The sequence below is a fragment of the Cataglyphis hispanica genome, chromosome 1 (assembly GCF_021464435.1).
Source record: "Cataglyphis hispanica isolate Lineage 1 chromosome 1, ULB_Chis1_1.0, whole genome shotgun sequence".
NCBI lineage: Eukaryota > Metazoa > Arthropoda > Insecta > Hymenoptera > Formicidae > Cataglyphis > Cataglyphis hispanica.
This window is the reverse complement of record NC_065954.1, coordinates 1,853,957-1,880,631: the sequence shown is the minus strand read 5'-3', so window position 1 is coordinate 1,880,631 and position 26,675 is coordinate 1,853,957. Positions and strand designations below refer to the sequence as shown.

The 26,675-nt window shown below is 38.8% G+C and overlaps 1 protein-coding gene across 5 annotated transcripts in view; it reads left to right on the top strand.

Annotated features, from left to right (window-relative positions):
* Positions 1-26,675, top strand: part of LOC126854677 (neuronal acetylcholine receptor subunit alpha-7-like) — a 210,262-nt gene that overhangs the window by 112,734 nt on the left and 70,853 nt on the right. For 4 of the 5 annotated variants that reach the window (XM_050602049.1, XM_050605413.1, XM_050603727.1 and 1 more), the window contains exons 7-9: positions 10,696-10,771; positions 13,968-14,162; positions 25,374-25,460. In XM_050602049.1, coding sequence (XP_050458006.1) covers positions 10,696-10,771; positions 13,968-14,162; positions 25,374-25,460 — 358 coding nt within the window. The remainder of the gene's footprint in view (positions 1-10,695; positions 10,772-13,967; positions 14,163-25,373; positions 25,461-26,675) is intronic. The other variant, XM_050602894.1, reaches the window with a different exon arrangement.

The window sequence follows — 26,675 nt, the reverse complement described above, 5'->3', positions numbered from 1 at the left end:
TTTTAATTCCCATGACGATTACAATCGCGTGCTTGTATACATACGCTTTATATCTATTCAATCTTTCTCTATCTTTCTATTTCCAACTTTTTTATCGCTTCGACGATCTCTCGTGCATGCAACGGCGATCTTTGCTGCGCATGATGTGCATAATTTATCACGACGATAATTCGTAGCTAGAGGAAGGTGAGCCTATTGTGCACTTCGCGTTACGTATTTCGCCGTTTCAGGATTAGTTCGATTCGAAGCCGGATAGTTTTCAAGTAGTTTGTTAACGAGAGTTATTGAGGAATGTTGCGCGTATATATCGAGATATAATAGAGTACTCTTTCGAGCGTTTAATCTAGATTTTTCAAGCGTTTAAATGTTAAAGGAGAATTTATGTAGCATTTGCAACATGTATTTACGTATATCGAGATATCAATTAAAATTTTTACATGTTGATTTTTCACGTAGAAAAGTATCGCTTCTTATATCTCTTTTACTGCGAGAATAAATTAATGTCTGATCATATATTGACTTGTATCACTAACTCGGCAGAATGCAATATCAATCAATCAAATTGTCAATCCAGTTGAATATCCAGTTGAATATAATCAGTCTGCCATCTCCGACAAATATCTGGACGAAAGCGTTTTTCTATGTTCTAAAAATTCTAAAAGTTCTAAAAAGTAATTAATTCAACGCTCGATCAATAATTAGTGAATTTTTACGTCGAAAAAGTGCAAGTACGCGTATTAAATCGCTTGAACTGTAACTCTTTTGATTCCAAGAAAATTACGTTAATTACCCAGCGATAACTATTTCAAAGTCTACACAGTCCCGATCAAAGAGTTGATCGATAAAACGATCGCATGAAAAGAGGAAAAATTTTAACGCCACTTTTATTCGTCAATCAACGGCAAATTATAAACTGTTCGCGCGTATAATCCGCAACTACGCACCACTTTATGTAATCGCGTCAGCAAGAGCAACAACAACAACAACAACAGCAGCAGCAGCCGAGAGGATCACTTTCCTCTCAAGTCGATTTATCCGAGGCGAGAGAGAAAGAAACGCGTCTCGCTCGCGTTCATTCAGCGGAATAACCGACGACGACGCTCCCGTTCCATGCAATTTTCCGGTCGCTTCGTCATCGCTGACGCTTCCGGCCATTTCGTTTATGAACAATTTGCGAGAACTCCTCCCGGATCCTCCTCTCCGCCTCTCTATCTCTATCTCTGTCTCTGCGATCCGACTCCTCCTAAGTCTCACGAACATTCTTTTAACTCACATCTTTCCCGAGTAGTTCCTCCTCGGTGATCCGCCGACGTAAACACGTCTCGGTTGCCGCCTCAGGATCAAGTCATTTGTAATCTGTCGTTCCACCAACGAGACTGAGTTTCCTACCTTCCGTGGAGTCGATAGCTGAGTGATGTCTCCGTGCCAACGACAGGCGAATCCCCATTCTTGAGATTCTCCGTACTGGTCACGCGCGCTTCGATCCACGAGAGTTAATTCTCGATCGATCCTCGTGCCAATTATTCGCAAGCACTTCGATTTCCTTAATCGACAATTCACTGTAACATTACGAGAACTTTCGGACACGAAGCATTCGGCTTAATCGTAGCAGAGTGCCGTGCAATACAGTCACTATTATGCATGGTATCGAATTTCTACTCGAACTTTGCATAATAAGTATTACCAGCATTTTATCGACAAAATTTTAGCCAAAGAAATATTTTAAATTATTTTTATTAATTCATTTCATGCAGCTGTTCCAAAATTATCGATCAAAACTGTAATGGCAGGTTCTTTAACAAATTATTATCACAAATATAATTTACAAAGTCGCAAGATATTGAATCCTTGATAGACAAACCATAAATTCCAATAACAGTATGACAGATAAAATTAATATTAAATCATTGTTGCACATTAATCGCAAATTATTAACTGTAAATCGAGGTTACTCTTAGTTTGCGAAGAACAGATGGGTCTTCTATAATATGAACCGTTGACTGTACAGATCAAGATATGTCGCGTACACGTGATCACACACGAACGTGTCGATATGCACGTAGAAAGATATGAGAGAGCCGAGCAAAGAGTCGCGAGATTAATTAAATATCAAATCAAAGTTAACACCTGCGAACAACGACCGAACTTTAACTATTCAATAAATCATCGACAGAGATTACAATCTGCTGGTAATACTTCCCATGGTCTCTCGCATCCTTAATATTAAAAACCGCAAGTCTGGCTAAAGTGTCGATTTAATAACGAATCTCCGGCGAAAGAAGATTGATTATTAACACGCGAGCAAAGTACCGAGTTTTATCGACAATCTCGCAAAAATGACGCACGACAAAAATCTAATCTAAAAGTTTTGCCATCGAGAGTCATTACCTCACGTCTTCGCGCACATTTCACTTTGGTCGGTCTCGCGACATCGGCGATATGTATTATAACGGAACGGTCGTCAGATTAGAAGACAGGTCAATGACCTTCGTTCAGGTCACGGATCGAATCGATTAATCGACGATTTAGAGACGAAGAAATGCGACAGAACGGAGAATCCAAAGAATGAGTACTCGCTGAGCAAAGCTTAGGCTAAGTTCGCGTTCGCTTCGCGCACATCAGTACGATCTCAAAAGATTAGAAGAAACTTGTCGTTATCGTTATCTTGATGCTCCGAGACGATCCTTCAAAAGTATCGATCTTCTCGGAACAACTTATTTAACAACTTATTTATTCGAATGAATGTTTCCTCGACTGATGGTGCTTCGAAAAGTCATGCAAGTGGAAATAGCAAGCAGCAACATAAAGATAGATAACGCTAATCTGTTATGTCAATATCCATATAATTTATTGCATGGAGCATACTAATTGCGTGCTAATTACGGCCGCCATGTATGAACTGATGCGGAAGAGAGCTCCAAACTGAATGCACAAATATATACAGCCTCATATCATTTTCGCAATATGCATCTCGAAAAGGCGATAGTATAGTTGCCGCAATAATTTCACATTAATTCGAATCCCGCGCAAATAATGTGATTGATGTACATTTGTTAATAATATAAGATCGATAAATTAAACTCACACGCAAATCGATCGTACACACGATCGATTTGCGTATCCCATACTACGTCTGAAAGCGGGGAGCGAATATAATTAAAGCCGTAATTTTCATCGGATTTCGATTTCACGAAGAGAAATGGGAGGGAGATGACATTACATTCGATTACTGAAGCTCGGTTTTATGCACGACTCGAAAATTACAGACTCGCGCGTGTCTAATCTTCGTACTAAGCGTATAATACGTCACTAAATATTCGCGCGTTATGCTGATCGGCGGCTTGTGGTTTGCGCTATGTAGAGCGGGTACACCGCACGACGGTTTCTTGTTGCCAAGCGACACAAGACGCATCTCATGCCGTGATATTCGCGAATGATAAACTGCGAACAACCTTGCAGATTTTTATTCGCCACGCCCTTCCCCTATTCCACATGCGTTCTACATGAAATACGAATACGTGAAACAGACGATTCTTTTGTGCGGTACGATTTAGTCGCTCGTTGTCATTCTAGGTCGTTCTCGAAAATTCAAAGAAAATTTCGGGCGCAAACTTATTTGAAAAATAAGATGAGGAAAAGGAAGGAATGCAAATACGCACAACTGTACTCGGAGATATTCATCGTATTGGGAAAAACGAACGCAAAATTTTACTCAAAATGAAAGGCACCTAGTATTTTCATCTCTATACGTCGCAGAGAAATTATTCTTATTTACATACTTCTTACTTCAATGAAAATTGCGGAAGTTTGCCGTACAAAGTATTTCTGCTTGACGATCACCTTCGCGTTTGCATATAATTAATTGGATGTACACGCGTAAACAAAAACATCGATATAAAACACTCGACAAATCAAGTGACGGAGCGAGAACGGAAAAACCCAAAACGCCAACCCAAAACAAGATTAAAAATTCTATTCGTTTGACACGACGAGTGCTATTTTTTAAATTCCTAATCGAGTCGCGACGCGTAGTTTTGGAGGAGGGAGAGGAGAGGTTTGGCAATGATAAAAAAAAAAAAATTGTTCCTATCACGGCGAGGCTAGATGTCGGGAAATAAACGAGGTGCTTGATACCTGCCTTTCACCTGTTGCACATGTGTGTTCCTGCCACTCCACGGTATGCAACGACGCGTCGAGACACTTCTGTCTGAAGCACAGCTACTCGATATCTCCTTCGCCTCCTCGCGCGTTTCGTCGCGATTCCTCCGCGCGTCGTCCCTCTTTCAGTCTCGTCGCGTATCCTTACAGCCGCCGATCCGTCAGTATCACATCCTCGAGAGCGACCTGCCCTCGATTTGCTCTCTAGCGAAATTCTCTACCCAATCGGAATTTATTCCTCGTCGAGGCAAGACGAACGGCTGCCTATCGGCTTGTCCGACTGCAGCGAAATACGTTTCTCGATCGCCTCCGGATTGAAACCCCGGGATTAGTAAATCAACGAGGGATACGAGCCGCGGACATTTATTTTGAGCAGCTGGTATTGATCGGCGCTGCGGACAGTTTCGATTTGTCTGCCTATCGTTGACAGAGAGTGACATCGGAGATCGATTGTACACACGTATTTTGAACCTCACATGAGGCAGATTCATTTTTATTGTACGACGTATAATACAGTATATCGAATCAATATCAATCGTATTTTTTAGATACTTGTACATAATAAAATAGATAAGATAATTAAATTTCTTCAAACCTTTCTTTCAGATATTTCAACATAAAATAGCGACGTTAACATAAAGCAAATTTTATCATAAATCAAATATTTTAGTAAAATAAAAATCTTTTAATCACTTTTAAGCACTTATATTATATATAATCAAGCTTGTGATAAAATTGCAAAATTGCAAAATTACCCTTTTACGCAAACTTCCACTTGCAAGGATAATAAAAGCTCTGCAGTATCCACAACGACAACGATAACGACATAATCTCGTAAAATTGATAGTCACTTGCTCAAATGGCAAGCTTTAAAAGAACGATTATTCGCAACTATGTAAGCGCGAAGCGGACGTATTTGTTCGGATGCGCTCTTACTTGCGTGCCCCTCGGCGCACTAGATCACGAATTACAGATTGTGCCGTAATTAAATTTGATACACAAAACGTGCGGTGCGTGCGAGCTAGGGCACTCATGTAAGACCACGTGCCGAAACGAGAGAAAAAAAAAAAGAAAAGAGAGAAAAAGATGTACCGACCTCTCTCGATAAATACATTAAGCTGTGTCCTTCTTGTTATTAACCCTTAAGTGTTACTCGACGAGAAGTTGGACATCCTATTACTCGAGGAAATCGCCCGCACGCGGCTCGTTCGCGCTATCTCGGTTCGAAGCGTCGACGTGTCTCGTCTTTAACGGTCGATTACAATCGTGAAATCGCAAAATTCGCGCAATCGTTGCTTGTAAATCGATCGCAGAACCCGATTGCGAGACGCGCCCTCGTGATCGGCGTGTTAAGGGTCGTATAAGGGCCGAGACAACAAGACGCGCCAAAGGCGGGCGACTTCTTCCCCTCCACATTTTGCGTGTCGGACGAGAATCGTAGATCGTAAAGAATCGTAAACTTTTCCTCAAACCCCATCGTCCATAAAAATACATTGCAACCGTCGAGCGGTGCCATTTACCGCCGCCTTTCTTTTCGCGGTGCAGCGTGCGGCGACAGCGGTGGAAACTCCTCTCTTTACCTTACTTTTTTCACTCGACTTTTTTTTTTTTATTTTTTTTTTCTGTCAACTAAACGTACCATGTGTTGTAACTCTATAACGCGTTCGCCGTTTATTTTATGCAGACAAAATATTTCATCAGAATATCATCTCGCATTTCAAAAGTTCAAAATAATGCGAAAAGTAATTAATTTATTATCATATTTTAGCAGTTGCGTATCGATCACGCGCTATACGCGAGGAATTAATGAGCAGCCATATATTCGCTCTGGCCTTACCTCGTGCGATATCACGCAGCAACGACATACCCGTTTGATTTTGTGTGTGGTAAGCACACAAAGCGCATACGCACGTGCGAGCGCGCGGAATACGATATCGCGAATTTGGTATTTACGAGCGGAACGATCGGTTGAGATTTGGTGATCAATACCGAACTCGTTTACGCGTTCTCGCGCGAGTTCACTTCGTAGTCTCTCGTGAATTCGAAATGCTGGAAAACATTCCGCAAGTTTCGCTCGTTAAATCGCGGCCTCATCGAGAAATCGAATCAGCCGGAACAATTGGATCGTGATGCGACAAAAAAAAATTTTTTATCGCAAAAAAAAAAATTATTATTATTTTTATTATTATTTATATATTATTATTATTATTTATAAATTAAAAGATAATTTATCTCTTTTTCACAGACGTCTACATTGTATCTAGATTGCTAACAACGATCTGACAAGTGAAGCCAGGACAGCCATTGGGTAGAATATAACCAGGCTGTCAATCGATATTTATTTTTGAAGCTATAATATTTAATATAATATTTAATATAATATTTAAAATAACTTTTATATTAAATATATACAAAATTTATATATATATATATAAGTCTATGCTCTTTTCTTATCGATTACAACGTTAAAGTTTGTTAATTTTCGTATTTCGGAATTTAAAAAAAATCTCTGCTCCTAAAATTCGAGGGTACGACAATTCTTTTGAGTCTCTAATGAATTTGAAAGAGATCGCGTTCGTAGAGCTCGCGTTAGAGGCGGCCGAATGGAGGAATCAATTAACATACGGTCAATTAAACGATTTGCGCGCGATTCAATCAAGCCGCACATGACGAGAAATCCTCGACTACGCAGCGCGGTGGCGTGAGAGTACGAGCCATGCGCGTTTTCGCGCATCGCACACACACACATATATATATATATATATATATATATATTCCGTCGACGGGATTTACGAGTTTCGCTCGCCACCGTGGCTCGACATAGATAGGATAGGTGCTGTGAAATTGCGTGGGCTCGTTTTCGAATCCCGTTTACGCACCGCTACATCGCCGTCCCCGTCGCTGCATCGCGCCCCGTCGAAATGCAGAATCCGAGCGCATTTTCACCAATTGCTCCGCCGCATATAAACGTTGCCTCTCCCCCACAGACCTCTCCCCCCGACCCCCGCCCAACTCATATATCGACTGCTCTCCTCCTCCCCCTCTCCCCCATGACATAAATTGTATGTCTATATATACGTGTATATAGAGATTTGTGCCAACCAAAGACTGTGTCGTCTATATGTCGTACACACCCGAACTTTGTTCAATCCATTTCGCCCTTCGTGTCACTCAACGAATCAACATCAACCGTATTGATTGATCTATCTGTACAGCGTGTGTGTCGCATGTTAAGTGTCTGTATATATATATATATATATATATATATATATATATATATATATATATATGTAACAGAAATATTAATGGCCGTTCCGTGTTGTGTGCGCGGCATAGCTGCATGCCTTCCTGAAGCCATGCTGTAGATGATGTCCGCCGTTGACACGTAAATACCTACCTCCTCCGTCCTCCTTCCTGTCACGTGTCTGTGTACGTGTTGACGCGAGGATGCAAACCGATAAACCGGGATTGAGTACCGGGATAATTTCAGCAAGTTCAAACTTCGGCGTTATATGTATACGGAGATGATTCTCATGTCTGTTTGGCGCAAGATGCGTTTCTCATACCTAAAGAGAGACTCATCGAGAATCAAACTTGCCGAAGTTGTAGTTAGCAATCTCAATCTCTGATTACAAAGGGAATACATGCGTTTGTGTATATCTGTGTAGAAATGTACGTGTAGACACATCTTGATGTGCATTATTGTCGTCAATAAGGAAAGCATGATCAACTTTTTTGTTCGCGATTAAAGTCGATATTCAAACAGTCCTCCCACTATCGTGAAATATAAGTGCAACCGTGCTTCGAACCGTGACGTTCCTTCCTCTGCATCAAGTCCATCAATGCGATGTATTCTGTCGTGTGGAAAATTTCTCCAAGTCATGTTTCCAAAAAAGCGCGCAAATAATTTTTATCCGATAAAAATGCTCCGCGAATTAATTATGGAAATACGCGAACATTCGGAAAGGTGAAAATTAAAGATGATCTCTCAGATAGAGATTGACTGATGTGATCGATAAAAATCTTTGAAGATGAAGAGTTTATTTAATTATCGTTTATTTGGCAATCGAATAGCACTAGATGACGTCAAATTGCATTATTTTTAATTGATTACGATATTGTTTTCATGCGTGCACTAATCCGTTTGTCGCACGAATTGGAATTGATCTAGTTTCCGGCGAGTTCATATTTCGGTATTACAGCTATGTACGAAGATAATCTCTACGTTTATTCAAAATCGATGGAAACGGGTAAACGGCATGGGGATACACATTCATTCGTAGCGTGGAATTGATCTCATCAAAATTATTATTGATTTTAATTTCCTATTTACAGGTAAAATCTGTGCGGTCGACAGCGGAAAAATGGCTCGTTTTTTAATCGTCAGGGAGACCGTAATTATTCGACGCTCGATTGCGAATATACGAGAAGCTTATCTTGCAGAAACGCTCCTCCAGTATCATCGTCTTGATTAAACGCGCCGGATAAGAGACGTTATATATGAAGATTGAATTTAATTAGTTAAGGAATTGCACAGCCGTGCGCATAACAGCAAATGCATTTGCATCTTGAGACATCTATTCCCGATGCATCGCGCTGGCACGATAAACTACGTGTAGCCATTCCGTGAATAAAGGCCAAAATATACGCGTCGTGATGAATTATGAGGGGCTAGCTTTACGAGTCTCGTGTAATACGTCCGTAATTTTCGCTGCGAGTTTCACGATACATAACACCTGCTACGTTGTCGGAATTATTGTGGAAGGCGATCGTGAAAGCAGGATCAACAAGGAGAGAATAGGAAAAAAAGAGAGCGATGATGAGAAGATAAAGTGAACGAGTCGATTTGATTGGCCGAATATGGGTGAAGATGCAGGATACGGCAATTTTCTTGAAAACGAGAAAATAAACGCGACATAACCGGGGTCTCTTTTCTAAATTATGATTGCTATGTCGAGAGTCCCCTTTCAATTTTCTCGGTACGAGCGCGACGCGAGATTTTCACATATATTTGGAGAAAAAAAAGCAACTTTCTTCTCATCAGTTTCTTCTTCTCAAAAGATATACGAAGTACATCGAGGACTAAACTGAATTTTTATCAAACTCGTTTTACTCTAATATGCTCGGGAATATTGGAAAGTAACATCTTTACGAATAATATCTTCTTTCCCCACTCCAAGGAATAATACTTTTCAGTAGGATAAGAGATTTTATATAAAAAAGCATTTGCAAGAGATTTTTATATACGCGAGAATATTTAATAACATCGCAAAAATATATATGTTTAAAAAATTATATAAAACATTATTTGTTATTCTAAGCGATTTATAATTAATATCGATCTTTTATGTCAATAATATGTTTTTGTAAAATTATTGAATATTGAATAATTCAAGAAAAATAATGTTGCGTGTCAAAGAAAGCTTTTTCGGAGCCTTGAGTGGTCCATAGCAACCAGCCGAATCTCTCGTATATCCTATTTGGCTTTTGATCAAAGAGCAACAGATATCTGACGAGCGATACGGGACTTGAGAGAAACTAGAAAATTTTATACCATGTCGTCACTTTATTTCCCGTTCTTCAATCCTCCGTGTAGATGGGATCAGAGATGAAAGTAACAGGAATTCTTCCTTCCCTGTCCAAGATTTCTTTCAATTACTTTAATATGATTACAACGCGATATATCCATAGAGAAGTAGCAGGCCGTGAAATCCTTTCGTAGATTCTTATTACTTTTAAATTGAGATATCTGAAGCCAATCGAGCGCAAAATCTACGAGAAACGAGGTATCCTTAAGCTAATATTAGATTTTATCGTCATATGGAAAGATTATACGGATGGAAATGGATGCTATTGATTTTAGCCTTCGCGCGATGCCCCTAGGCTAATATTTCACTTATCGTCCACTTTAAACTCGTCAGATGGAGAACTTGCCAGATTCCCGAAGAAATTTCACAACTCTTCAGAAATTCCTTATCGTGAAATATTGATCCAAGGCTTTTTGTGGGGGCCAAAGTCGATCCATCTACTTTTATACCCTCTCCGCGGGTGATACACAAATATACCTATTCGTCTTATCGGCACGCGTGATACGATTCAAAGTTTCGCACGGGGAGGGAAAAATTTCATGGCTATAGAATTTTGCATGTATTCGTGACGTCAAGTTGCGAACACTTCATCATGGGTAAGGACTTGTTGACCGCGCGGAAAGCAATTTTCAGCAGCGACGTTAAAGAGCCAGTTTTCCGCCTGTCGGCCGCACAAATGCGTTTCTCCAAGCGCGTTATAAATACGTCGCACCACGTACAAGGCGAGGAAAGAAACCACCGTCCGTCTCTTCTTCGGTCGAATGGATTGCACGTCTTATCACGTAACGCCGGATTGCGAATGCACCTTCTCGTAGATATACGTACAATGTAGACGTAGACGCGAGCGGAATTTCTAGCTGCATGTGGCACGTTCGGCTTCGACTTACCTAACGGAATGCCCCCATCGTGTAGATACGTGCCCGTCTTAATCAAACTTTGACCTTGGTAGCTCGATCTGGTACTCAACTCAGAGGAGGGTGGTGACTTATCCGATTTCATCATGAACGGGGAATGGTACCTCATCGGTGAGTTTCACAGAGTCTCAAGTTTATGACTTGTCAAGCCAATCAGAATCTGTATTGGCTCGTGTGTGACTGTATATGTGCGTGTGTGTGTGAGCGCGTGGATGAATGTGTCTTCAGATTATAGAGATAAGTAGAATCTCGAATCGACTCGATACGCGTTGATGAATACTAATTCGATAGTAGAACGCTCACAATCACACAAGTAAGATTGAGAAAAGTCTGCGAAAATATCTACATGTGTGTGGATGAATGTGAATTTTTGTCGGACTATCATCGACTTTCGCTCAATATTTAATCGTTTGACGTATTAGTGATATATATAAAATGTCACTGTGACACATTCGAGTATGACATCTTGTCTCTCGCCAACAGCCGCTTGATTGAAGCGGATCAGATTTTTAAAGCAACATTTCGCCGTCCTGCTTCGATGAAAATGACGATTGAGGCATTTATTTCGGAAAAACAGATGATTAATAGATCCGAAGAAGAGAAGAAGAAAATCAGTGCCCGTTTTAATTTGGATTCTCTCTTGCGCGTCGAGACTTAATCCTCTCTCTCATTCTCGGCATGTATGCATAGTGGTAATGCGCCTACGTTAATCCATCGCAATTTGCGAATCTATTTGTACAGCTTGTACGTTATAGAAGCACAGAATGGGAACAGAAGGACGAATAAAATGCAATATATCGCAAAGCTATTATAGAATTTAACGATTCTATTTTCTACAGGCGTAGTAATTACGCGGCTTTATTTTTTAATAGCAAGATATAATTTTTTCTCCGCTTTTCATTTTTAGTATACACAATCATATGACTTAATTATATACGTTCATAAGATCGAATAAGATCGAAATTACTTCATGAAGCGAACTATTATTCGCAATGAACGAAAAGTTTCTTATTCCCTCAGGTTTGCAACTTGAAGCATTGACGTGATACCGGGATATGAATATACAATCCGAGTTACAATCTGTTTCTTTATGCAATTAGTATATTACATAATTCACGAATGTAACTGTATTTACATATTTCAAGTATATTGCATCTATCAACTCCTTCGTTACTTATCAAAATTGAATAATTTTGTTTCTTATTCTAAACTCTTAAATATTTATACAAAAATATTTTAACTTATTTTGTATTATTTCTTTGTTCCTCTTTGTCCGGAAAATCATAGTTTTCGTAAAATTTACGAACGAAAGAGTGTGTCGCGAGAGAAAATCTGTCACCCTAATTCGTTCCGGCTTCTCGGTTAGATCCTGAAACGCAAATTTCGCCGGTGATACGAAACAGCGTCATTGATGTGTGAAGGAATGCTGATGGAAGTCGTTAAGAAACCGCAACCCCGACATTTCGCCGATGCTATTCGCAGATGCCGCATCCCGGAGCTTTTCGTTTCGCGTGAAATCGCGATCGATATCGGTACGGTCGAATAGAAACCGAAAGATTTTATGGGTCCTCCGTGTCTCTTGCTATGCCGCAACCGGTATGACTTTATGACGTCGCCTCCTCGCGGTGGCAATGTGACGCTCTTTCGCCGTGCTTCTCTTTTCCTCTTCTTCTCGCGTCTCCCTTATTGGTATTCTTTTACGACTACATTCCTCGAGCTATCAAAAAGTACTATTCCCGCGGTTCTCTCGAAGAAAGTGTCACCGTGTCAACGAATCAAAGTTGCAACGGGGATGAAATTTGCGATAGTCTCGATCTAGCGCTTTGCGAAAAATTCTGAAAATACATGTATATCCGTGGAAAAAATTCCTGGCAAGAAAAAAGCGCATTCTTTCGAAACAATACATTTCAAGAGAGACAGGTAAAAATCTTGTGTAAAAATGTAAGAGAAGCACAATATCGTGCCGCATAAAATGAAAGAGCTTGCGTTCACATGTACGCGTCGTATATATATATATATATATATATATATATATATATATATATATATATATACTTTCGTTTCAATAAAATTCATTGGACATCGAGCGGCTTTTTCAATGTGAAGCAAAGGTGGAATTGAAAAGATTTAGTAGTGAAACTGATCGATATCAAGCTGCGACTGTTTTAAGAGAATGGCAGAGACAAAATATATTCGATTGTGATACCAAGAAATAAAATACAAAAACGCCAGCTCGGTGCCTTCGATCTATTGCGACCGACAATACGACACACTCGATGTTCCCGAATGTAATGGTGAACATATATGTATGTCGACGTATCGATTCAGCGAGTGCAACTTAAAGTGTCGCCTCTAAGTGTCGCTGTATTATCCGAGACACGTTAATTATCCGGAGCCGGATGCGTCGAGCATCACGTCAAAATACAAAGAAAAAGCGTGCTGAAAATGGAGCCAGCAACAAGTGATTGTCTGATATCGCGACGATTCGAGATCGATTCGAGAGTCCGTCCGATCGGAAGCTATATCGCGAAATCCTCCGTCCTCAAAAGTATCGAACGGTCGTTTTTCGCCAAGTCGCTTCTCACCATTCTCTGGCGACGAGAATGCGCCAGCAGGTGCGTCGTATTTAAAGACCACGAAGAGGACAAGTTCTGTTTTTATCGTGAGGCGTATATATATATGTCGTCACCGTTCGTTCGCCAGCAACTTAACTTGTCGCAAAAACAGAATCGCAGGGAACATTTCGCAAGTCAGTGAGATCTTTTTTGTACATAAATCTTGTGCCGTAATCTTAAGATTAAGATATTTAGAAATGAGATCGCGCAAAACAAGAATCGCGGTAAAATCGGCGCGGATCTTTCACGACTCGATGGCATCTATGCGTCCACGTAGCTTGAAACGATAAAACAGACGGAGATATGATAAATAAGCCACATACATTATATGTTGGGGTTTTAGTTCCCTTAGGACACAGTACGTAGCAAAAAGAGTAGAGAGGACAAAGGACGATAATAATAAAAACATAGTCAGCGGTAAATAGAGATACTGACAGAGATAGGTAGATAGGCAGGCGCTTTATTATGTTCTCCGGTGGGAACACACATTGTCTCAGCAAGAGCAGTAGGGTCGAAATATATAGCGAGTAGCGACGAGAAAAAAGTGAGAGTAAGGAAACAAAATTATCCGTAATGAAGTACGCAATCGATGCGATTATCCGGGTCGCGTAAAATCGATCGATATCATTTCTTCTTTTTTTCGGACAGACAGACATGTTGGCGTGTATATCAGTTGTGGCACTTTTTTCCAGGTATGCCGGGGAAGAAGAACACGATAATGTATCAGTGTTGTCCGGAACCGTACGTCGACATCACGTTCACGATACAGATACGCAGGAGGACCCTCTACTACTTTTTCAATCTGATCGTGCCCTGCGTGCTGATATCGAGTATGGCCCTACTGGGCTTCACCCTGCCGCCCGATTCCGGCGAGAAGCTCACCCTAGGTAACGTAACTCGTAGCATGCCTGCCTGCACACCAGCCAGACACACCTCCTCCTTTCTTTCGATTGGTTCGTTTGGGATTGTTACTGTTTTACACGATATGTAATATATACGCGATAGAGTCAATTTTTAGAATAGAAAGTTTTACAGGTGCATAGAGTTTTAAGACACGCGTGATGAATTCTCTAACTTGTCAGAGCGCTAATTCTCCTTTCTTTTTGCAACGTCGAAGAGCGAATCCTTTTTTCTTTTTTTCAACGAACAGATTTTTTTCTCGTATCACGATTGTCGAAGAACTTGAAGTTATAGTTCGCACACACTAAGAATCTTAGAGTCTTTTTTTTTTTGTTACACAGATCCGTTATAAATTTTTACCTATAGAAATTTTTCTAGCTTTTCTAATTTCCAAGCTACTCCTTCAATTAGTGAATGACATTTTATTAGTGAATGATAGGATTAATGAGTTAACGTAAGATGGTATACCATGATATACGTTTGCTGTATATATTACATATCTAATACACGCGTGTTACGTCTTTATACCTTTCTGTGAATACTTTCCGTTCATACTTTATACTCTCGGCGCCACTGCTGACTGTCCTACGTTTGTTTCGTTTTGACGACGGAAGGAAGTAGTCAAGATCGACTCTACATCGATCACAGACGACCATACGACCTCGCGCAACGTTCTCGTCGGGCGACTCTCATGTAACGGCGATTTATACAGCGAGACTCCATTTCTTTTTCCTCTCACGGACCATACGCACACTTTTCCGGCTGTTAAATCGTTCGGAACGGGCTCTCGAAGTCTCGAAAGCTCTCGATCCCGGATATTTATCACAGACAACGTGCATTTTCACTCGCGCCGTATCGGATTAAACGAACATATTTTCACAATTACTTAATCATCAATAAAAATTTTTATCGTCACGTTATTGCTGCTGTGAGATAGGAGTATATTATTCTTCGCATAACTTTTCTGCATTAATCTCGATTTTTCTTTCAACAATTTATCGTAGAATCTATCATTATATTTTGATAAATATAGGTGCTCTTCTGGTACTCTCTTTGTTTGATCATCTAAATACGGGAGATCCATAAATCTCGTCATGGATAAAAAACAATTGTGCGAAATTCCTCCTTGTACCTATTTCTCACATTTATGTAAACAACGTCGCTGTACTAACTACGTGTCGATACTTTCGGTGTATGTGCGTTTCTTGCGCATCAGACGCCTAGTTCGGTCGCCACGTAATCTCGTAAAATCGCAATATCTGTGGCCGCCTTCGAGGTCTCGCGGCTTTATGCATCCACGTTTACATTTACGAAGGGTCGTTCGAGGAAGAGTGCCGCGTGATTTGAATTTTGGATACGTCGGGCAAACCGGTACATCGCGTTAACTTGTAAGGACGAGCTGCATGTTACATAGTACGCCATGGATCTCGACATGTAAACGCCGCTGGGCGATGCATATTTCAGAGGCTCGACGGAATAAGCCTCTCTCGAACGGCTCCTTTGGTCCTGCAGCAACGGTGGGCTACGTGAAATATTACGTACGCGCTTTTCCCAGCTTCTCCATGAGCACTCAAATTGATCGATGGTATCGTAATTTTGGCGCATCCGCGAACATTCTCCATTTTAATGAAACGTCCACGTTAACGAAAGTGTTATAAATCTGACGCGAGTCATTAAGCCTGATGGATGGAGGGAGTCATAATTCGAAATGGTCCGTCAATCGGGAAATGGTCAACCGATAACACCGAGGCTCTCAATTATTCAGGGTTAGCACTCGAATAATCAGCAGCAATTGCATCTCTATCGCTGGCTCACTTACGATAAGCGACGAATGAACTGCATAAAATGACACCTGCGCATTCCGTTGAATATTCATAGCGCACCGACAGATCCAATCTTCAGCTCTCGATAGTGCAGTACATCGGGTAAAAGAGAGCCATCATCTCCCCTCGAAGTTTTTGACGTTTCGAAAATAATGGGATTTCTCCCTGTGGGGTGCTTTGCGCGACTTTTGTAAGGTCGCGCGGAAGTGGCGAGTGATCGATATAACCATCAACCTATCGAGGATCTAAACAGTCTTCCACAATTATTTCGATCGATTCTATTAATTCTTTTGCATCTCGTAATCTTCTGGCAGCAGTCGTTTGTTTCTCTCGTCTCGTGCGACTTTGCCTTTTTTAATATGTCAGGTACGAACCATATAATTCTTGGAACAATCAACGGGCTTGATAAAAACGCACGGAACATCAAAGTAGGATATTAGAGAATCGTTTCGCCAATATATATCAACTTCGATTGCGAGAAAATTCGTTTTACGACGTATACCTATACTAACTCTCGGCACGTGATCGTACTCGCCACCCAAATCGTCAATTCTCGATACGTTCCCGATACTTCCTCACGTATTGCTAAGATTGCTTTCTTCCCTCCGTTATTTTTCACACGGGATTAGTCGGAAGTGCATCACTGTAAATTATAACGGATTCATTGCGAAATTCGCGCCGAGATCCTCGGCCATTTTCCCATCTGTCATATTTAAGAGGAGTTTCGAAAGCTGTAGCAATTACCGGGCAATATCTCTGTGCAGGGATATCATATATTTCCATTAACTTTTCCTTAAAAAAACCTTACAAACCATCTAAAATTCCTCAAAAATGTTTTGCACAAGATATATAAATCCAATATCATATAAACATAATATTAATTCCTTGCACTTAATTTTCGATTTAACTTTTTAGTCAAATATAGCATACTGTCACATAAATAAACATATATATTTTTCTTTATATACATATATAAATTTTTTCTACATTTTATTTGACGTCAAAGAATATTGCAATTGATACTCTCATTTTGGCAGGTCATCTGACATAATGTAGGTGGTTTGAGACTTTCTTGTTCGTTGCACGCGAGAATTGAATTTTCCTGTGGTGCTTCGGGAAAACGACAACCCAGAATCGATGTTGACACCGATTCGATGTTGTCGTCCTCATGTCCGAGACTGCTCTCGTCGAACGTTATGGCGTTATGATGTTAGAGACAAACCGGACATCGCGCACTCTTTACGTCGCGCATTATTTTCGGTAGCTCGTAAAATCGTGAAAATATTTTCTCTCCATACTCTCTCACTGTAGCCGTCGCCGATCGGAGATCGAAATGCCGAATCAATGTTATTTCATAAATAAATATAGATAGATCGAGATTTTATCGAGACACTGTTACGTTCGACTTTATTGTGACGTCAATGAATTTCGATTAAATTACGCCGTAAATTAAATTATGAAGTATGAAGAAATTTGCAACTTTTGAGCCTTCCTCTGAGATGTTCGCTCGAGATACGGATTATAGAATGTTACAGACACATTAACTTTAATTAATTCTTTGACTAACTTACAATAGATTTTCCTTTAACTAAAATATTGGAGCATTAATATTATCTGAGTTGCAAGCAAATGAAACTAGAGTACTTTCAGTAGTAATAAGAATTTTCTGGGTACGATTAAATAAAATCTTATCGTTTAATTAAATTTTTGAATAGAGAATTATTCTTGCAGGATTTTAATATGCGGTTTAATCATAAAAAGAAAGTTCTGCATTATTAAAGCAGCTTTCATTAAAATTAGATTTCTAGAACAACATTTGTGTGTACTTGAATAACCATGTTCAATATTTTGCATGCATATGCGAAAATTCAAAATTTCTCGGATAAATAAGAAAAGTGATCCTGACCGAAGGAGCAGGACGCGTGCTTCGTAAAAATAAAAATATGCTCACACGAATAAATGCTCGTTGCATGTTTTCATACATCTCGTCACAAATTTATAGATATATGAAACGGTAGACAAATTAAAATTTGAAATTTACATTTATGTATCCACAAGATAAACCTCTATTTTCGGTATTCACTGCTCATCTTTCTCGAAAGCGCGTCTTCTTCTTTTTTCTACATTCAAATTTCTATTCGCGAATTTTAGCCCCTTCGACGTTCTGTTCTCGACATCTCTTGATTTAATCATGCTAAATAAACGCGAGTACTCAGCGGATTTTCGATGCGTGCAATTCGTGCTTCACATTGTCAACCACGGCACAAGTTGCAGTAAAGTCTGGTATTGCAACACGGTTATATGCAAAGTATCTCATTATCACGTGTCATACTTCATGGACTAGTTCCCGGATATTACAATAATGAAATACGTTTATGTCCCCATGCACATGCATTGTGCGAGCATTACTTAGTTTTTAATAACGCTAAGAATTAATAATATCCGCTATCTCTTTTTCTAATTTTAATAAATAAAACCAATTTATTTGCAAAAACTCCAACATGAGCCAAGCATAAACTTTACTTATATAATTAAACACTATTGCGCAGAGAGAAACCAACTATATCATTTATCAAGTTGAAATTAAACTTCAGAATTTTACGAGCACTCGTTGCGTTGTAATCGTAAAAATTGAACGAGCTAAAAATTACACGTCGTTCTACACTGGTTAAAGCCCCGCTTTTTCGTGGTTAATAATAGCCCGTAAAGTTTCACCGAATGAAAGCAAGGGAAAAATTCTGACCTCGTAAACACTGATGACTCTATCTAGGCACAATTTGATAGCACTTGCCGTCTTATTAAGAATTCTAGCGACGTGCTATCGCGCTTTTTCGTAAACTTCCCCTTCGTTGCGCTGCGGATGAGGAATCGTGAGCGAGAAAGAAATAAGGGATAATTTTCACGCAATCGCTATCGTTATCCATTGAAATACAATCACGTGCGCGACGCAATTTCCGACGGCAATGTGTGATTAGGATAAATGAATAAATTCGTTGACCATCAATCGACATTTTCAACTTTTGATACACGCTCCTGTCGCGGCAACGCCAATTTTGATGTTTTAGAAAAGTATCTTATGAGCGTAAACTTTTTGCACGATATGAGAGCTGAATATCATTTTAAGTAAACTTTTATTTAATTGCATTTGTAACTTTTTAAAAAAAATTATGCCCGATTATCTGTTTGATAAATCGACAAAGAGATAGCGAATTTAAATTCAACAAAACTTCAATTGCTATCTGTAGAAAATCGTGCATTTTTAATCATACGGAAAATACAAGGTGAAAATTGGTTTCGTGAAAAATTGGGATCATATCTCAGCGAGTGAGTTTTCCAAGTGCTTATTCACCAACTTTTTCCATGAACTGTTCTCCTAGAAATTTCTTAGGCACATTTCTTCATTTTGTACTCCCGAACCACACAAGAAACGTATACATATTTTCTCAAACTTTCCGCGAGATTTGAGATGTTCTACGGTGCTTAACATCCCAAGAGGATAATTCGTACGAAAGATGTGTCGCGAGAGTCGTTAGATGCAAACGAGTAAGCATTTTGAAAATTATCATAATTACCATTGCCTTTTGTCGCGCGACGCGATAATATCATATGTAAAAGTGCTAATATATTAAACGATTTAATTTTAATTTTATGAAAGTAATTTATCTTTTGCACTTGGAGATGTTGCAAGGAAAAATCAATATTTCAATCATTCCTTTAATACATTTTTAATATTATCCGCGATGCAATATAAATAACCTCGTTTCAATCTTAGCGGTATTTTTCGCGAAATTTATTCAAACATAATACACACTTTAACATCTGAAAGTTCACGTAACAAGATAGATATCATTATATCATTCTAAAGAAACTGATTAAGCGTTTATATATCTGTGACCCAGTTACATTTTTACTTGGAAAATCTGTGGCGAAAATTTCGGCCACATCTGTCAAGCGTCACTTTATGAAACTGATGAAGTAAATTCTGATATCATAAGGATTTATGACGAGAGAGATCGGGAGAGCGGGGGGCTGCAATCTACTGACGGATTCTGCGACAGAATAGCCGGAACTCTCTTCCGGTATCTTTTCGTTTCACTCTCTTCATTTCCTCACCTCTGTCCCATTGTTTCTGCCTTGTCTGCGAATTTCCTTTTGTCCTCGATGAGTCTTTCGCCATTGTTGTTCTGCAACGTTCGTTTCCTTTGACGTTGAGTTCAGCGCGCTGTGTAAACCCGAGAAAGATATCGCGCTGCTACTTAAGACGCAAGAACCTCGTTCTTTTCTTACTGAAAGCGATCTTGCAGTTCGGTAAAACGGATGGGAAGGCGAAATGAAGTTTCGGGATTGTTTTCTTGGCTACGGAGAAAAATATTATCACGGACCATTTCGTTCTTATCATTCTGTCTATTGTTCCCGCCCTCACTATTCTAACATAATGAAATTTTTGTCAACTTATGTACATGTATTTTAACAATATTTTAAATTAGTTTTTAAAATATCGCATATACATTATAAGATTTTCTGCAAAGCATACTTTTTTCGAATAACTTTTTCTTATAACATACGCTAATCATGTACACATAACTTTTTCCCCCACACGATATTTAACACAATTATGGCAAAGGAAAAGAATCTTCACCCGTACAGATTCGATTTATCAAAAAGTTTCACTCCTCATTGCCCCGTACCATATTTTCCTTCTTCTGGACATCTATCTCCTCCGCGTCGTAATTAATCATTGCTGAAGTCCAGGATATCTCTCGTGGAACCGCGCCCGTTTTAGCGTCCGACAAAACTTTCCTTCGCAAAGATATCACACGAGGATTAGGGACTTCGGAACTTTTGCGTCACATTTATCTCGGGAACGTCGATACACCTTGGAATCATTAAGAATTTCCGAGCGCCGATAATAATTTCTCGCACACACTTTCGCAGCTTTCTCCACTCGTATAAGAGATTAAATAACTGTCTAAAAATATTTTTGCAAACATATTTGGGATATAATTTGAAATTTAATAATTTATATAATAATACGTATTACTATTAAAAGGTTTGTATTTTTAATTTAGAAGGGCTTTAATTTTCCAAAGCGAGCTGTCAATTAGAAACGTGAAGAGCGTCGTTGTAGATAGCATTATACGACAGCGTCCATGCGCGCTCTAAAATCCGCGCTTTCCCGACAATATTGCGCCAAACTACTCTTGATTATGCTTAAAAATGCACGCGAACAAAATTTACATAACATCACGCCGCTGTAAATTTTGAGGAGAGCACACAACCGCTTGCGAATTTCATTAATAGGACAGACGCGTGCGTTGCGCGTACCCCATGTAAGGTTGTGTTTGTTTAAACATTATAATGACAAAGAGCACGGCGTCTACGCAGCCGCTTCGCCTCGTGTCCTCTTGTCAATCAACGTGACAATCTTTCATAAATGTAAGAGTATAATAAAATCAAAAGAAAGATAAAATTATAAATTAAAAATTATGAAAAAAATTATAAATTTTTAAAGTTCTGAATTCCCTAAAACAGCAATGCGAAATGTTGTGATTGCTTATAGATAGTTGGATTAATTGTGTAAAATAGCGTAATAAACTAATAATTTATAATAGATATAAATATACTGCCACACGAAAACTTGTAAGCAATCCATAAAGTGAAACAGTATTTTTACTAACCGTAAAATCGAATGGAAAGAATGCCGAAGAGATATCTGTCATCCTTTCCCTTAAGGCCACACTCTACTTGAGAACAGGTGTTTGCTTCGTGCATCGTTTTGCGCGGGATAAAATTCCATTAGGTTGCATCGGTTACACGAATTCCATGACAGTAACGCGATTATGGCACACAAGAGATACGTTTCGGATGAAAAAAAAAAGAAAGAACGAACAAAATTGTGTATAATGAATAGTTTTTTTTTTCAATCTTGCGTCCCTTGCAACTTGGCGTGATTTAAAGACGCAGTGCGACGATAGTCTGGTCTTATTGTTTTGGCACGAAATGTTTCAATAACGAATCTTCACAAAAGAATATCCATCCGATAATTAAAAAACAAATGTTATTTTGAAAATTCAATAGATAAATATTTGAGAAGTACGTAAATAATGAGTAATTAACGAATGTTTAATTAAATGTCACAATCATATTTCTTTCGAAAAATGTAGGTTGACCTTTCCTCGGCTTTTCTCGTATTTATACGCAAAAGGCAATGAGACACGCTGAATATAACGGAGACTACGACAATAAAAAATTATCGCACAGTGCCAGCTACAAAGTGCTCGAGTCTACTTATTTAAGTCTTGTCAAAAATTTATCATTGTTTTTCTTACTCGAAATATCGACTAGGAGGATCTTGGCGCACTGCCTTGTTTTCCTTGCGTCTACACGGATGGACATTTGTAACCAAACATTATACACACACTATTTGACAAAAATATATGATGGTCGTGATTCACTCTAGTTGATTTAGTAAGGATTTCTTTGGCACATAGAAGAAATAAAAGTGCGTTATCCAGCAGAGTTGAGAAGAATTTTTTTTCCTGTAGTAATAAATATATAAAATAAGATTCGCTACTCTCTCTTGTTTTTAATAACAAAAAGCTTCAAAAATCAAATGCTATCAATCGAAAAAAACTATTGTATAAATATACAATAAAATAAATTAGAATTATTCAACACCTTTTATGAGAAATTATATCGTGATTGGCATAAAAAAAATTGTAAAAATTGTAAAGATGCAGCAATAATTTATTTAAAAATAAATTTTCTTTACTTAAACTTTAATAAATCATAATCTTTCACTTTTCATTATTATTATCTCTATATTTTTTGAATAATAATCTCTTATACGTTATGAAAAAGTACGATATTAGATTGAAAGCATCTCGTGCGGTCAGCATTTGTCGTGCAAGTCTCGGGCATAATCTTGAAAAAATATCGATTGCACGCACCTTGGCATTCCAGCAAGTGCTTGGGTCTAATAGCAAGGAATTAATTGGTTACCCTCCCTCAAGTTCCACACCTTCCCCCGCTGACCGACAATCCCCGGTGATATTGGTGGTTTACCACCCGCCACGAATGCACCTTGTCGCGGTTTGCGTTCGTCGATCTCCCAGGGTTACGACGTTCCCATTCGATTCATGTAAAATCTTATTTAAATTCTTAAACGAATTAAAGCGCGAAAAACTGTAAAGAAAAAGTCAATCTTACGTGTTATTAACATCATCAACGTATTATTCCTCGATTTCGAGAAACGGTGATGTAATAAATATATTATAATTCTTTTATAATTAAATACATTTTGAAAAATATCGCATATTCTTTCCACTATGGATCCGGAGAATCAATGTATTATTTTTCTACAAATCAAATGAAATCCGCGTGCGTGAGGACAAGCGCAATTAATTTTGACATAAATTATTACTTGGCAATTCCTCGAGACTCAGGTGTTTATACGCATTTCTCATTAATTAACTTTGTCGATTTATGTAGTTATTATAACGCAGTTATTTATGACGAGATTGCTTTGTTCCCGAAGCACCAGCGGACGCTGTTTCATACGTTCTGGTCCACGAGCGATTTAATGACGACGACAATTCATCGACTAATACTGAATCCACTGCGCTCTACAGAGTTTCAAGTTACTTAACTACGAATACATGCATTAAAAGCTTAATGACTCATTGTCAAATCCCTTCGCGCTTTTGAAAGTCATCATAATGCTCTAAATTTAACAGGTTAATTCACGGTGTTACGGTTTGTTGCTTTCGTCCATGAAAAATTAAAATTTTGCTCTACTAATTATTATGAAAACAAATGGAAATAATGCATAATGATTTATGTAAATGTAAAACGGATAAATTATCTTTCATTATCCTGTAACAATAAAATAATGAAAAATTTTACATAATAATTAATACATAATTAGTATATACAGAGGAATGTCATTTTCAAAGACTCATAGCTCTAAACCTCTCTTCATTAATAAAAACTTTTATCAAAGATCATAAGGCATAATTATATATTCACACGCTTTCCATTAATTTTAAGGTATTTATTATGTATCTCATTTTCAAACTAATTATTAAAAAATTGTATGAATGAAAGTGCAAAATCCAAACATTGCATTTGCATTTCTACCCTTATACTATTTCCTGCACAGAGTAATAGCTTCAGAATTAGTATTCATTTATGACACTTGGTTCTTAATCAAATTCGTCAGCTTCCAACAAATTTATATGACAATTTATAACTTGCACACTCCAATCGCTTGCGGTCAAACCGTCCATCCGTTTCATTCGGCGAGAATTGTCAATCGTTCGCAAAAGTTTCTGATTCTAGAGAGGAGCAGTAAGATAATCAAATTTCGCCGGTCACTTTGAAGGCTGTTACGCAGTAATGGAGTTGCCGGCGACTTAGGGAGGTTCGTCTCACCTAATGTTGCGGCTCCTCAGCAACATAGCGTACCCACGCGCAGCGTTACGTGTTTCCAACTTTGCCGGCTATCCTTGCAAATCCAAGCGCGAGGGTGAATAGAAACTACATGGGCAAGATTCGGCAGTCGATTATTCGCGGTCGTCCGCTCTTAATCATGAGAGTTTAATCATCGTAGATATACGACTTCTCGAACGTTTCCGCGCAATCGCATAGATTTTATCAGATTATTCCTGGCGTCTTCTCTCATCATCATTAATCTCAAGTTGCAGTAAGCGAATTCATAAATCATTCTATGCTACTGCGGCAAATTACCTTCATTTTTCTCTCATTATATTGTGTGCGAATCTTTCAGCTCTTAAGAGTTTAGAAAGACACAAGGTACATTTTATATATGTATACATATATATATATATATATATATATATATATATATATATATATATAAAACTAGAAAGTATAAAATCGGAATTCTAATTGTCAGAAAAATTTGTAGACGAAAAGATTATGCATTACAGTAGAAGAGTCGTAAGGATATTATTAATTCTAGAAATTTCTCTCTCGAATTATTCAAATTATGTATTTCTTCACGGTTGAAAAGATGCAATTTCACAAAATCGGTTTATAGATCGCGTCCAAGTTAATCCTGTAAATCGACGCTATCAATCGGCAAATCGTAATTACGATAATTTGAGTCAGAATGTACTACAAACTCAGGAAATTTCCGGTAAGGAAAACTCAGATGTTCGAACGATCTTCGAATGCGATTTGCGTTGATCTGTGTTATTCGGAAAAGTCGAAAACACTCGTGCGATTTTAATCCCGATCTCTCTTAGTCTTTGAGAGGAAAGTTGTAAGCTTAATCTAGGTGCGCGAGATAGACGTTAAACCGGCGCGTTGCAACGCAGTTTAACGATATTTGATTTTTTTGGACCTGTTCAGGAGTGACCATTCTGCTGTCGCTGACAGTTTTCCTGAACCTCGTGGCAGAAAGCATGCCGACGACTTCGGACGCTGTCCCTTTAATAGGTACCTATGATTGTCAAACAACGGTAACTCGCATCTAGCACACAAACATGTTTTTACAATGTCTGTACATACATTCATATATGTGTATATATCCGTGAAGAACGGGGTGCGCCACGATCATCTGACACGATAGCGGTAATTACTTAGCATTACGCGTATTGATGATGCACATCACGCAACGTTGATAATTATTACAGTAATATCAAATGAAACGAGAAAAAAAAATATACAGACTATTAAATTAACTTTTCTATCTAAATTACGCTATCAAGATGGTATTTAATTCGAGAATTATTATATATAATTTCAAAGTAGGATTATGCAAATTCCGAAACTTTAATTAATACTGATAAGATAAAGATGATGCAACGGCGCGCCTCATAAACGTACCTTCGCCTGTCTTTTGCGCAATTCCTAGAAAACCTACGACGAAGTAACCAGACCAGTAAAGGTGGAAAATCGAAGACGACGGATTACGAAGGTAGTCTAGGATGACAAGTGAATCGGTGCTATCGTTCGGATAATGAGCGTTCGAAAGCGAATTCGTGAATCAAGCACGCCGAAAAGGGCAACTCAATCGCTTCTCGAAAGGGCTGGCGTGTTCGGGCGACCTAGCGCTCAAAAGATTTGCCCCAGCTCGAATTAGAAACGGGATGGAGGAATAAGGAGGTCACCGCGCAAGAATCAGGATTATACGTTTCCCGAGAGTCGATAATTCCCTATTTTCTCTTCTCCTGGGACTTATTATCCAGTATTCTATTGTATCCTTAATTTCCTCTCGAACCAGAGTTATGAATAATTTCGCAAAAAATTGTACATTATCTGCGCGAAGATAGTTTCTTAAAAACGGCTGAAAAAAATTGCAATCATTAATTCGCCCACTTTTTCCACGAAATTATTTGTCTAGCAAAAAGTTATTAAAATTTCGCCACGAGTCACAATCTTGCTTTATTTCCGATGCGACGGGATGGTTGTTCCTGGGGGGAGGAGGAAGAGAGGGGATATCAGACGAAGGAAACGGCAATTCCTGTCATGGCAATTCCATGGAATATATGTCGCGTTTGTGTGGAACGTCCCGAGAATGTCGCGAAGGATCGCGCGGATCAACGTTAAGAGCTTTCAGATCCCACCACTGGTTTATCGCATTTTAACGGTACAGACTTGCCTTCTCTCGCCGGGAAAAGAATATCGCCGAAAATTGATCTCCGTCCAGAT